The sequence below is a fragment of the Mya arenaria genome, chromosome 9 (assembly GCF_026914265.1).
Source record: "Mya arenaria isolate MELC-2E11 chromosome 9, ASM2691426v1".
In the NCBI taxonomy this organism is placed as follows: Eukaryota; Metazoa; Mollusca; class Bivalvia; order Myida; family Myidae; genus Mya; species Mya arenaria.
This window is the reverse complement of record NC_069130.1, coordinates 16330371-16345401: the sequence shown is the minus strand read 5'-3', so window position 1 is coordinate 16345401 and position 15031 is coordinate 16330371. Positions and strand designations below refer to the sequence as shown.

The 15031-nt window shown below is 35.7% G+C and overlaps 1 protein-coding gene across 1 annotated transcript; it reads left to right on the top strand.

Annotated features, from left to right (window-relative positions):
- Nucleotides 1–1045: 1045 nt before the first annotated feature.
- LOC128246786 (uncharacterized) lies at nt 1046–11002 on the top strand. Its single transcript, XM_052965224.1, has 4 exons — nt 1046–1209; nt 6897–7029; nt 7719–7873; nt 9204–11002. Exons 1-4 carry the CDS (start codon nt 1143–1145, stop codon nt 9458–9460), a joined length of 612 nt encoding a protein of 203 aa, XP_052821184.1. The 5' UTR covers nt 1046–1142; the 3' UTR covers nt 9461–11002.
- The last annotated feature ends 4029 nt before the right edge of the window (nt 11003–15031 follow it).

The window sequence follows — 15031 nt, the reverse complement described above, 5'->3', positions numbered from 1 at the left end:
TTTAATAAATTATTACCTGAAAAAAAATCTTCTTGGCGATCAAAATGGAGGTGCGGGCGCACAAAAAAATAAAAAATTCTTTTTTTACATTTTCAAAAAAATAGGAGCGGTAAATCCGAGGAACGAAATATCAATTTGGTGTGGCCTTATTGCTATGACTCATGTATATATACTGCATATACTGCAGCAGACAATGACAAATTGAGACCACATAATACTGTAACAGCGGGAAGAATATCAGGAGTAAATCAGGAGTCAAAATTAGGAGTAAATCAGGTGTCAAAATTAGGAGTCAAAATCAGGAGTCAAAATAAGGAGTCAAAATAACTTTTAGGTATAGTTAGTAAATAATTAAACTGGTAAAATATGACAAACATAGTAAAATATCTAATTCCGATGTTCACGACACTATCTGGTATCTTGTCCTTTCAAAGTAGATTATCGATAGTATATATTATTCATGCAGAATTAATAGGTTCAGTTATATTTATTTATTTTGTAGAATCGTTAATAATATTTACGATTCAATTAATGTAGATCTGGGTTTCATCTCATACACCTATGTATATTTCTAAATGGTTTAATAAATAACAAAATTTGTTATTTAAACTTGACATTTGTCATACGTTGATGCCAATGTATTGTAATATTGTTTTTACTTTATTGAGAATAACAAAGACACCTTTTCACGTTGTAAATGACTTATTTTACTACACTTCAATCTAAACTAGCATTGGTTATTTTTTGAACGAGTCAACAATCTTTTTCTGCTGGAATCATTCGAGGCTCGGTCGAAATTAAACGGGGTGTATGTTTAAACTTTTGGCTACTAAGTTTGTTTCTGTAGTTTTTTCACATAAATATTGGCGTCGGTGTGGTAACATATGTCTGTATGTTCAATACAATCAATTGCACTGTATTTATGAAACTGCTGAATATCGTAATCCAGGCGTTTACGTGCAGATAAGGTTTTATGGCTCTAATTACTTTTTGTTAGTTTTTTAGTGGATTGTCTGCTCGGTTAACTTTGTTTATCTGTCAAGGTTATATTCAGTTCAGTTTTAAACTTCGAATATCAAACGTTGAAGATAAATATAGAGAGCCTGGTTTATATTTTCAATAGGTGTGAAAAATAACAAACAATGAAAATGCATGGAATTAAAAGCATTTTTGTCGGTTTTATGACCTTTAGCATGATTGGTTTCTCAGGTTTGTTTATGTTTTCATGATTGTTTAACCTTGTTTTACTTTCAAAATAACCGTTATTTAAGTATGTTAAGCTTTACATTTTTAAAATCAGACGTTCTTGAAATACAACATATATATCTTTCAGTCCCAAAGCTTTATAACAGCATTTTTATATACATTTCTTAAGATTAACTTTGGTTTAAAGAATCAAAATGAATCATCGTTATCTTCCTTGTTTCATATTTTCTGAAAACGTTGCATTTAGGTCATTATTGGGTATGATGAATCACAAGTTGTTTATTTACTGTAACCTTAAAGAATCGCATTTATGCAATAGGCATAAACTAACAAGTAATACCCTCGACAATTAAAGGTTTAAGCCTAGTTCAATTTTACTCCAAAGCATAGGTACAAATTACAAAAGATACAACGATATAGTGACATCGTACGCAAGTAAAAAAAAACACATCGGGGAAAAGTACACAAGCAAAGGTACAAAATATACACGGCATAAAAAATAGAGACATAGTTCACAAGACACAAACACATAGTTGAAAAGTACCAAGGGCACGAATATATAGGAACCAAGTACTCAAGGCACAAACAAATCGTGAAAAAGTACACAAGACATTAACACATAGGGACAAAATACACAAGGCACAAATACATAGGGAGAAAGTACACAAGGAACAAATACATAGGGACAAAGTACACAAGGCACAAATACATAGGGACAAAGTACACAAGGCACAAAACATAGGGACATAGTACACAAGAAACAAACACATAGGGACAAAGTACACAAGGCACAAAACATAGGGACAAAGTACACAAGGCACAAAACATAGGGACAAAGTACACAAGACACAAACACATAGGGAAAAAGTACACAAGACACAAACACATAGGGACAAAGTACAAAAGGCACAAAACATAGGTACAAAGTACAAAATGCATTACCACATAGGGAAAACGTACACAAGGAACAAATATAAAGGGACAAAGTACACAAGGCACAACACATAGGTACAAAACACAAGGTACAATTACATAGGGACAAAGAACACAAGGCACAACCACATAGGGACAAAGCACACAAGGCACAACACTTAGGGACAAAATACACACGAAATTAACACATAGGGACAAAATACACAGATAAATAGGGACAAAGAACATAAGACACAAATACATAGGGACAAAGTACACAAGAAACAAATACATAGGGACAAAGTACACAAGGCATGTGTACAAAGGAACATAGTATACAAGGGCACAAATACAAAGGGGCAAGGTACACAAGGTATTAACACACAAGGTCAAACTACACAAGTCACAAACTCATAGGGACAACGTAAACAAGGAACAAATACATAGGCACAAAGTACACAAGGCACAAATACATAGGGACAAAGTACATAAGGCACAAAACATAGGCACAAAGTACACAAGACACAAACACATAGGGACAAAGTACACAAGACACAAACACATAGGGACAAAGTACAAAAGACACAAACACATAGGGAAAAAGTACACAAGACACAAAACATAGGGACAAAGTACATAAGGCACAAAACATAGGGACAAAGTACACAAGACACAAACACATAGAGACAAAGTACACAAGACACCAACACATGGGGACAAAGTACAAAAGGCACAAAACATAGGTACAAAGTACAAAATGCATTACCACGTAGGGAAAACGTACACAAGGAACAAATATAAAGGGACAAAGTACACAAGGCACAAACACATAGGGACAAAGTACACAAGGCACAGCACATAGGGACAAAAACACAAGGTACAATTACATAGGGAAAAAGAACACAAGGGACAACCACATAGGGACAAAGCAAACAAGGCACAGCAGATAGGGAAAAATACACACGAAATTAACACATAGGGACAAAATACACAGATACATAGGGACAAAGAACATCAGACACAAACACATAGGGACAAAGTACACAAGAATCAAATGCATAGGGACAAAGTACACAAGGCACAAATGCATAGGGACAAAGTACACGAGGCACAAATACCTAGGGACAAAGTACACAAGACACAAACACATAGGGACAAAGTACACAAGACTCAAACACATAGGGGCAAAGTACACAAGACACAAATACATAAGAAAAAAGTACATAAGACACAAATACCTAGGGGACAAAGTACACAAGGCAGTTACATATAGGGACAAAGTGCACAAGACACAACTACATAGGGATCAAGAACACAAGGCACAAATACAAAGGGACAAAATACACAAGACACAACACATAGGGACAAAATACACAAGACAAAACACATTGGGACGAAGACCACAAGGCACAACACATCGGGACAAAGTACACAAGGCAGTTACACATAGGGTCAAAGTACACATGAAAGAAAAATATAGGGACAAAGTACACAAGGAACAAATACATAGGGACAAAGTACACAAGGCACAACACATAGGGACAATAACAAAAGGCCGAATTACATAGGGACAAAGTACACAAGGCACAAACACATAGGGACAAAGCACACAAGGCACAACACATAGGGACAAAGTACACACGAAAATAACACATAGGGACAAAATACACAGATACATAGGGAAAAAGAACACAAGGCACAAAGAACACAAGACACAAACACATAGGGACAAAGTACACAAGGCACAACACATAGGGACAAAGTACACGATGCACAAATACATAGAGACAAAGTACACAAGAAACAAATACATAGGGACAAAGAACTCAAAGAACAAATACATTTGGATAAAGTATACAATGCACAAATACATAGGGACAAAGTACACACGGCACAAACACATGGGACAAAGAACACAATGCCCAAATAATTTGAGACAAAGTACACAAGGAACAAATACATTCAGGGGTGTAGACATTAATTTAAGTAGCAGGGAATATCCCAAAAGTAGGCCTGGGTGGTTTGTGTGTCCTCCGACAGTTAGGGTCTAGGGGGCAACGCCCCTTGGGGGATGAATTTAAGCCTCTTTTAACCAACATTTCTAGTCTTTGGTGCGTGTTTATTTTTTAACATTGAACCTTTACATAAATGTACTTGAATCTGAAACTGAATCTAAGTACTCCCCCCACTAGTGAGGGCTAATTAATAAACCAATTTACTGTCAAATTCAGTTTCAGGAAAATAGTATAACATCTTCAATTTCCAAAAGAAATATCAGGATACTTTGTGACATGTAAAGCGTACACAATTTAACCCAACGTATATGTAAACTTCATCAAAATAATGGATTATTCTTAGCAGAGACAACGCTGCAAGCTTGTTTCAACTTGTTTACACCCGGGTAACACGCGTATACAAAAAGGACTGTTGTGTAAATGGAAATAGGACTAACAGAAGGCCAGACACGGTCATGCTGCAAACTTACTACGCTTTTTGGGATCTGGGGAAAAGTATACTTTTTTCACCCTCCATTGCTTCGCAAATTAATAACTTCAAAACATCCCCGGAGGGGGATGCAACTGATGAGGTCATGCATCGAGCTAATGTTATTGTATTCAGAACGCTGAAAAACCAAAACCTAGTACTTGAAAACATCCCAGAGAAGGATGCGACTAACGACGTCACGTTTCGAGCTAATGCTGTATTGTAGTTGGAACGCGCGGAAACCAAAATAAACAATACAAACAATCAGGGTTTTAAACGGATGTAATCAGAAAAAAAATACCAAAAATAACAGAATTTATTTTTGTTGATGCAGGGAAATCAGCCGGGTGAAGATGCTAAAGTAACCGGGTCATTTACCGGCTCACGGCCCATTTCAACATAGGGACAAATTGCATAAGAAACAAATACAAAAGGACAAACTACTCAGGACACAACACATAAGGACAATGTACACAAGGCACAAATACATAGGGAAAAAGTACACAAGGAACAAGTACATAGGGACAAAGAACACAAGACACAAATGCATAGGGACAAAGTACACAAGGCACAACACAAAGGGACAAAATACACAAGGCACAACATAAAGGGACAAAAACACAAGACACAACACATTGGGACGAAGAACACAAGGCACGTGTACAAAGGGACAAAAACACAAGGCATAAATACAAAGGGACAAGGTATAAACGGCAAAAATATAAGGACAAAGCACTCATGTAGGTAAAGCAAACAAGGCACCAGCACATGAGGTAAAAAAACGAAGACACTAACAGATGTGAATATTTGGATATAGTCAGAGTACAAAACGCACAATTGATATGAAACACAACGCAAAATCGCAAGGGACAAAGTGCACAAGGCAAGTAGGCACAACAGGAACAAGGTACAGAATGAAACAACCTCACCGCGACATATTGCAGAAGAAGCAATCGAAAAGGGACAAGAAATACAAGACACTCAAGGCAGACGCATGGGGACAAAGTACACAAAGCGCTGGCAAGAAGGAACACAGTACACAAGGTACACTCGCTCAATGACAAGCTACAGGACAAACAAACACGTCTTGACACATTGAAGAAGGCACTACCGCAATTGGTAATGAAATGACTTACATCTAAGGACAATGTAAACAAGGCACAAGCACATTAATATAAAGTAAACAAGACATAATACACAAAAACAAATGCATTGAGACATAGTGTACATGGCAACAGCACATAACAAAACACGAACACATTTGGACAACATACACCATGCACAAGCACAAAGGGACAAATTACACAAGTCACAATCACATGGGGAAAAAGTACATCAGGCACATACATGCAGTGACACATTAATGAGGACGCAATCACAATGGTCAAAATTAAACTTTCAAGCACTTGCCCACAGGAAAGTGAACACGCGGCACCATCGCATTGACACAAAGACACAAGGTGCAACCATATAGAGACACGATGTCTAGAGACACAGTGTACACAACATAGAAACAACTAAGATAGTACACAATCACATGAACACAAAGTGAACACGGCATTAAAGCATTTATACAAAGTACTCAAGGCATATGCAAGTAGGTATTTAAGTTAACCGCACGTCAGCTGTGTACATAATAGTCCACATGAACAGGTCTAATTTAACAGGACGTGAGCTGTGAATAATTTGTATGCTGTGAATGTTACATTCCACATTAATATATCTTAACGTAAATAGGACGTTAACAGCAAACGTTTAGTTCCAGAAACTGCCAATTTCGAAATTAAACTGAAAGACCAAATTGTGCATGTTTTGTATAAATTTTTATATACGCGTTGATGATAAGAATGCCGTAGAAAACAATACAAACGCTTATAGAATATATCGTAAATAGATTATGCATATATGTTCATTTGAAGTGTCACGGAAGTATGATTAATTAATGAGTAATTAATGATTATTTAAATTATTGCGTCTGCAATTCACAATTAAATTGTATGAAAGCGTTTAAATCATTTTTTATCATAGCTGGGAGGAATATTATTGCCTATATTATAAACAATAATATTGAAAGCTTTTAATATCTTCAAATTACATAGACCAACCTGTGGTGGAAATTTACCCCTATATTAAACGCAGTCTATAAAAGTGCATTTTTTCAATTATTTTTGTATTATCAGATGCTGATATAAACCGCATCAAAACTACTGGTAAACCGTTTTGCGTGTATGTTAACATTACTTTAGTACGCAATATGTATACAAGGTGTAGATACGACTTACATAAAATTGCAGGAAGCCTAGCGCCGGAGCATGTTTGTACCGATGTCAAGGCTATCTCAGAGGTTTTCGAGAAGTCAGCATGCGAGCATATTGGATATGTCAGAATGTTAAGTTGGTTCGTTAGTATAACGAACGGAACATGCACGTAAGTGCCGTCTTTTAACTATTAACTATTAACTGCAGAAACATATGAAAGCAAGAAATTTAATCATTACCTTTTTCAAACTCGTTTTCGGTAATATGTAGAATCACTTTAAATACTATTTTCGAACTTTGAGTAGTCCTCATATATACAGCCACGAAGTAATATATTTAAATATACTGTCATTGAAAATACATTGTTTAGTATTAGTCTTCGTGAAATTGGATCTTTCGTTACACATAAAAAAGCCTAAGTGTTTCAGCTTTCCTTTAAGTCATAAGACCCTAATGTCGAGTTGATTAGTCAATCAACAAGACATCCAGGTAAACAATCAGAGCCGAATTGCTATTGTCTTGCTATAGTTAGCTCGCTATTCACCTGGATATTTAGATCCACATTTAAACGACGAAGTTAAAATTAAAGCAGCATGACGCGCCAGCTGGGCCTTTGGAATTCATGATTTTAAATAACGAGCTGAATGTGAGATGAAAAACGGATAAGCTCACCGATTGAACTTTGTAACTGTAATGTCAAACAGAACATCGTGCTGATGAGGAGTCAGTAGAATGTTCGGCTATCGAGCTTAATATCGTATTGCTAAAGGAGGAGCCATCTTGCATAAATATTATAACCAACACCATTATACTTAAAAGTAAGTCTATTTTTACAATAATTGTGATACGCTTTTTCAGATTGGTGGACGAGTTGCTGCATTGCGTTGCTGAATCAATTTGGAGAGAGCGTGAGCAAATAGAATCGTGTGTTCTGCACATGCGAAGTGCGCTTCGATACACATATGTTAGTTCAATGTTTCCAGCATATCCCTTTAAATGGAAGTTCTGTGAAGGTAAGCCTCTTAGTGTTTAAGGTTGCCCGATTCTTATAGAATGGATTAATATTTGTAAAGTAAAGTCATTGGTTAACATATGTTTAATTTAGTAGCTAGGAGTATGCTATCATAAGTTGTTCCTTCGACACTCTCACATATAAGGCAACTTAGAGGATTTGCTATGCCCTTAACCTGAACTTCTTTTAGCGCATTGATTTAAAATAATATTCGACGGTAGTATCCAGCGCTTGTTATAATTAGATGTACATATAGTTGCCATTGTTATTGTGGAAATAGTTTCATCCTTATTAAAATTTGTTTTCTTTTTATGCTTATGTTTTTCCGGAGCACGGGAACCATAGCTCTGACTGCAATATGTTATTGCCGTTTGTTCTTTTATATCCTATAATTGTATCCAAAGCACAACCCCTATGGTTTTATTGGTATAGATAACTGATGTGTCATAATGAGAGAAAGTAATGCACAAAAATCTCTCAGCCTAAGCCTAACTCTATTAGCCTTCAAACTTCAAACTCAGATATATCATATTGAGGGGAATGGCGGTGTTAAGAAACCTTTATTTTCTGTATTACTTTAGTTACTGCCCTGTGTTCATTTACACACTTATTTCTTGTCCGGAGCATTACTTCAAACGTCTGTTTTAGGTTTTGACATTCTAATTTATAGTAATATAGATTTTATCGAATCAAGTGCATGACACATAACCCTGGATATATTCATACCCATATCATATTGCTTCATATTGTTTTAAAACAAATGCTTAAATGGAATACTTGACATTATATTGTTTTAACAAATTAGCACCCTAGCAGATAAACCTTAAAGCTGAACTCTCACAGATGTACCGTTTTGACAACCTTTTTTGTATTTGAATGGGCCAATGTTTGCATGATTATCTAAACAACAGTGAAATAGGAATGCTGACAAAAAAGAACAGATCTCAGATTTTCATATTTCCGTTCGAAAATGTATGTTTTATGGCGAAAAGCGTTACTCACTGTTTAAGAAAATGCATAAATCATCAATTTCTTAACTTAAATATGAAAAGTTTACATTAGTCGTGTTCATGCATGTTTGCATAATTTGGCTCGTTCCAAGACAAAAACTAAAAAAGCTGTCAAAACATTCAATCTGTGAGAGTGCAGCTTTAAATAGAACAAAACCTACATTTAATTTAAGGTACACATGTAGTTTTAGATATTTGTGTATCATTATCCAGTATCAAAATGCTGAAAAAAAAACTATTCTTCATACAGCAGGGGATATGACAGTCTGAAAAATATGTGTCTTTGATTTTCCAGTGTTATAATGTACTTTTTTTTTCCAGTTGTATGGTGTGAAAACTTCCACAAATTCACAGATGCTCAAGTCGCATGTTTTGTTAGGTGCCTTTCGGGTCCAGCAGCTATATGTATCGGGGGAGTTCTTGCTTTTCTATGCCTTCTTAATGCCGTTGGAAGAAAGGCCTTGTTGGTCATGATAGTTGCTGTTATTTGCATTGGCTACAAGCCAAAGTTGTTCACGTTGTTTTCAGTAGTCAATATACTTAAATTTGTAATAGACTGTGATTGCTGTGAAGTATAGTTGATTTTTGAAAAGAGAACTTGCCTATAAGAGTTGTAGCAAGACTATAAGCTGACATGCGTATACCTTCGATTACTTGTAAATCAAACAGAATTGTTCTCATTTCAGGAATGAATCGCTTGATTGATGGCACTATCGGGGTATAAATGCAGTTTGGATGCTTATAGTATGTGGTGTCCGAATGACTCCACGCGTACTTTAACCAGCCCAACTGCGTTCATATCCACGATAATACCATTTATAACGCGACTTAATACATATGTTTACACCAAAAGCTGATTATTTATTTTCAGAACTGTTAAAATAATTTTTAATATCATTTTAGAAAACTTTACTGTAATTCATTCTCATCAATTATCTATATAGAACCCGAGGCTTTATTTCGATGACCAGACATGTACATGATATGCCTAGTACGCTATTTAAATCAATATATGGTGATTCGCGATCGAGGTTGTCCGGTTAGCGCAGTGGTTAGCGTACTCGATTCTGACCAAGGCGATCCGGGTTCGATAACTGGCCTGGGCCCATGTGAGTTTGGTTAGTGGTCAAAAAGCCGGACAAGTGGGTTTCCTCCGGGAACTCCAGTTTTCCCCACAACACAATATCATGCTCTCGCACAACATCGTGCCTACGAGACTGACTTTGCATAAGTTAGCATAAAATTCTTTGCAAATTGTTCAAAAATGTATAAGGTTTAAACTAACAATTCCGAGAAGGTTGCGTTCATCGAGATATATTGTTTAATGCAGTTGATTTAAGGAATGGAACTTGAGGTATAAATATTAAGCGATACTCTTATGGGCCGAAAATTACGTTTAACAATATCGCTGTCATGTTAAAAGTAAATTGGTGTAAAAGGATGAACACTTTTTATTATGCCTTAGGCCTTCCACAAAATTCGTAAGTGATTTCAAGATAACACCTGCACATCTATGCCTAAACGGATCATTGCATTCTTATTTATAAATGAAAAGTATAGAGAAAGCAAAACTTCATTAACTCAAATTTTACCATATTAAGAGGCACTAGGTTAAAGCAGTAGTTGCACGGGATGACTAAGAGACCACAAACAGACCATATTCTAGATGTGCCACTGTTGTTCTGTTTTGTATTAAATTTTGTACTTTCTAATTCTGTTTTTGTGCCTGGTTAGCTTTAATACTATGTAAATGAACGATTGGACAAACCCCATTGATTTTCGATCGTAGAAATCTTTGACCGTGTTAAGGCGATATCCATAACACTTATTAATACCGACAACTGTATATGACGTTTTGTTTGTGACTGTGTAAGGCGGAATGACCTTCATTTAGTGCCTGTTTTACCTTACAACTTGTGTTCTAAACTTAATGTTGGTTAATTGTTAGGCATCTAGGATGTATTATTGCCATTAAACTTGCTCTCTTAATCATTTGGTGTTCAAATGTAAATGCCAGTTAGCAATTTAATGTTAGATTGTAAAGCCATATTTGAACTAATGTGACGTGTACAATTAAATATATGAAATCTCTATCTAAATAATAAAATGTGTATATAATAAATTGCATAATATATTTATTACGGATGTCTGTGTAGTTTTTTGTTTTGCTGTGTTGTATTTTTTGTCCAACGTTAGACTTTTTTTTGAAGGCATCAACATTTGTTGCAAAAACACAAATAAAAATGTTTATGCTTATATTAAATTTCACTTAATCTAAAAACGAACCAAAATTTAAACGATTTAGGAATTTCCTTTAATTTGGAGGTTTAAGAAGTTTGAATAGGTATTTGACGTTTCAAGTTTTATTTAATCTTAAGTGCATGCTTAAAAGCAACGCAAATTGTTGGTGTTCGCCGAAAGATGATAGTTTTAAACGACCAGTCATAAAATCTCGCCGAGTATAAAGCCTGACAAAGTTACTGAAGCATCGCATGAGGTTAATTATGAAGGGTTGGATTCCCCACATACTGACTGATAGGGCCTCAATTTAAGTTCAAGCTAATGAATGATTTAGCTGAGCTGATAACTTGCAAAATCATATAACCAAGGTGTAATGTGTAACGAAAATAATGAAAGGCATTCGCAGCAGCATTCTGAAGGACATGTGCAAAGAACGGTCATGTTATTGGGATATATACTACCGTCAGTACTGTTGATATACAGGCAAGTATCAAAGGAGAGCACAAGGTTCTCGCAGGTGGGGCTCTGGTATGTGCGAAACAAGTGAGGTCTCATAAAACATTGAACACATTTTCTGGTCGGGGACAGACACGCCTGAGACGCAAATAAGATGTGCTGGACAACAGAAGTAGGATGAAGGGCACTTGCAAATTTGCTCGTGAAAGCATATGGAAATAGTATGTTGTTTAAAAGATAGGCTAGACCACGGCATTGAAAGGCTTTGTACTAAGTGTTCATTTTTAACAAAACACTGCTTTTAAAGTGAAATATGTTGTAAACAAAGTAATATACATAATCAAAAAGGTAACAGGGCATTTGCTTTTCACATTAAATAACTACAGATTTACGGAAAGAGGCCCGATCACCTGATTATAACAAAAACGTCATTTTAAGAGACAGAGAAACATAGTTTGTTCGAGATACGAAACGTACAAATATGAACATATATATCCTGACTGTAAAGAGTCAAACCAATGCCGGGTCGAGAGTCTTGTAAACGAGTGGTAGAAGACACTGACATGGAACCCAATCCAGGGGGTACAGACCTGGCTGTGCATACGATTGTGCTCGACATTGACGAACTGATTCGTGTGCAACAGTGGCATATCCCAAGTGCCAGGTGACGTTGAGACATGGAACCAGCTCATGCTGAAAGCATGGGATGATATTACCAGCAAAATCAGGTGAAAGCTAGATATCCATTCAATCTAATTATGCAGAAATTTGCATAGGACAGTGGTCACAAAAAACTTGGTAAGAACATGTGGGTATGCTAGAGACATGTTACAACGTATCAGAGCATAACTAAGCATAACAATGATCTTAACATGTTTGTTTATTCCAAAATACATCATGTGAGAATCGCATTCCGTAAGTCGCATGTCTGACACGTTGTCATTAAGCATACAAACATTCTCTGCAATACGTCCAACCACATTGCGTTGGTTGTAGACAAAAATCTCCTAGTGACGTAGGAGCAAGTAGTTTTTATGTATGGGGTATGACATTTCGCTCGCCATTAAGGCATAGGTAACTAGTGCATCCGACGACTAGTTTCAGGAGTGATCCTCTCCTAGAAGCAAAGTCATAGGGGTAAAAAAACGCTGCAGGCACTGGCATCGATAGTAGTTGTGCACTGCAACATCTGACAGTTGATAGTTGAACTGGCGCTTCATAGAGTTCCGTTCATGATACTTCTAGAAGCTAAGCAATAGGGGCAACAAAATGCTGCGGGCACTGGCATCTATGGTAGTCGAGGACTGCGATATTTTACAGTATAAAGTTGAAACGGCGGTACAGTGTTCAGTTAGTAAGACGCTCGGGCTTGTGTGAATATTTCTGTTAATATTTCTTTAATCTTAATGACAAGAAGGAACTACTAAAAAAAACAAGTCACACATTTACCTTACAACCGACCTATTGAATACTAAGTGTCTAGGGTTTGGCAGCTTCACTTTTTATATCTATCTACAACGTGACAGAAGATGCTGATAGGAAGCATTAGGAAGGTCATCGCATTACGAGGGTTGATAACAGCATGGCGACCGCGATACGAACTGTTCATTATGTTTGCAACAGAGATACTATAATTTAGTTATTTGTGTTTGAATAATTAGGGAGATTTTCACTGCTATACTAGTAACGTATTCTTTTATGTGATTATCATTTACCAGAATTCTTAAGAAACAGATATGTTTAATGACATTACTTATGATGTATATAGTTTGGCAAATATGCGTTAATTATACTTATTCTAAGTCAATCAGTCCAGTTACTTCATTCACAGCTTGAATATGAGTTTCTCTGTACATAATGCCCCGTATCTCTGTAAGTAGTACTCTGCTACTGAATTCCCACCTGACCTCATCTCTTAAACTGCCAGAGTCAAATCAACATACAATTTTACAAAACGTTGTAATATTTTGGCAACCTAAACAACTTAACAAAAAATAACAAGAATATTAATTAATTCGAAGAACAATCTACGCTTAGTATGTTGCGTTATGTTAAAACATATGATAATCTAGAATAAGGTACTTTAGATATTTTCAATATCCTTTTGTCTTGATAGACTTGTGACCATAACACCTGTGTCTAGTTATATCTTTTTTCCAAAGGTAGTTTATTGGTTCGTTAAATTGAAGTTAAGATTTATAATTGGTTATGGTATCCGATTTTTATAAAGTTTATTGTAATCCTTAAAGTAAAATAATTGTAACAGATTATTATAAATAAACGTATATGTTGGTATAACACGAAACTCACTTTTGTGATGTAAATTATAGCTACAATGTCCAATTACTTAAGCAATTTATTTGACATGCATGGCCCAATTCAACCATTTAAAGGAACAATGTCTACGGATGGCGATCAACAACATAAAGAGCATAGCAGCTGTCACCGTTCGTGTTGTACGTTCGTAGGCTTTTTTGTATTAAAACTCCTCACCGAGGACGTCATATAATGCTTCCTTGAGGTGTCAATATTACGTGTTTTTTTAAAATATCTCGTGGTATTGAGTAAATTAGAAATTGAATACACAGATGCTAATACTATTAAAAGTATTCTTTTATGGTGCATTGTGGGTTCAGCAGCTATATGATTCGGAGTATTTCTAGCTCTTATACGCCTTGGTACGTTCGGGATGACGGCGTTTGGAGGCATCATCGCCACCATGTTTTGGGTTACATTTTGGTATATCGGCTTATTTGGCATTTTTTGCCACATTGTATTTAGAAGCTGCTATCACAGCAGCTGCTATGGATTGTTGTTGCTGCGAAAACATAATAGTTCTAGTCTTAAAGTCGGTAACCGATATTTTTAAGCGTTAGTTTGCATTAACTACAACAGAAAGAAAAACACACAACTTGAAACATAATTTAAGCCCATCACGTTGTTTTGCTAAACATTAAGAAATAACACTCACAGTGTGCAAGCAATATATCAGTTTTGTGTCATGTTTTTCATCTCCTCATTCATATGGAAGAACGGAATATATTATGAACATTTCATTTATAATAATATAATGGTCAGAAGTTGAAGGAATATTAGTACTAGAAGTACTTGAATCTGTAATCGTATGTTGTCATTAGACCTTTTTTTGCAATATCGTTTATTTACGTTTGGAATTAACTCGTTTTGAAAGGCGACGTCTTTATGCACTGATTACAAAATCTTAACACATATTTATGCTTAAATAACTTATTATTATCTTCCTTTCGAAATAAAATGTACGAAACACGCGTTGATTGTAAACATTTATTAAAGTAGTTGCATCGTATTGGAATGCACGTCTAACACTAAACGTTTTGAGAATACCTGATTTTACGGGTCGATGTATTATTGAATTTAAATGAATACGACTTTAGTTTAATAAAAAGGTGACGTCATTTAATGTATTCAAACAG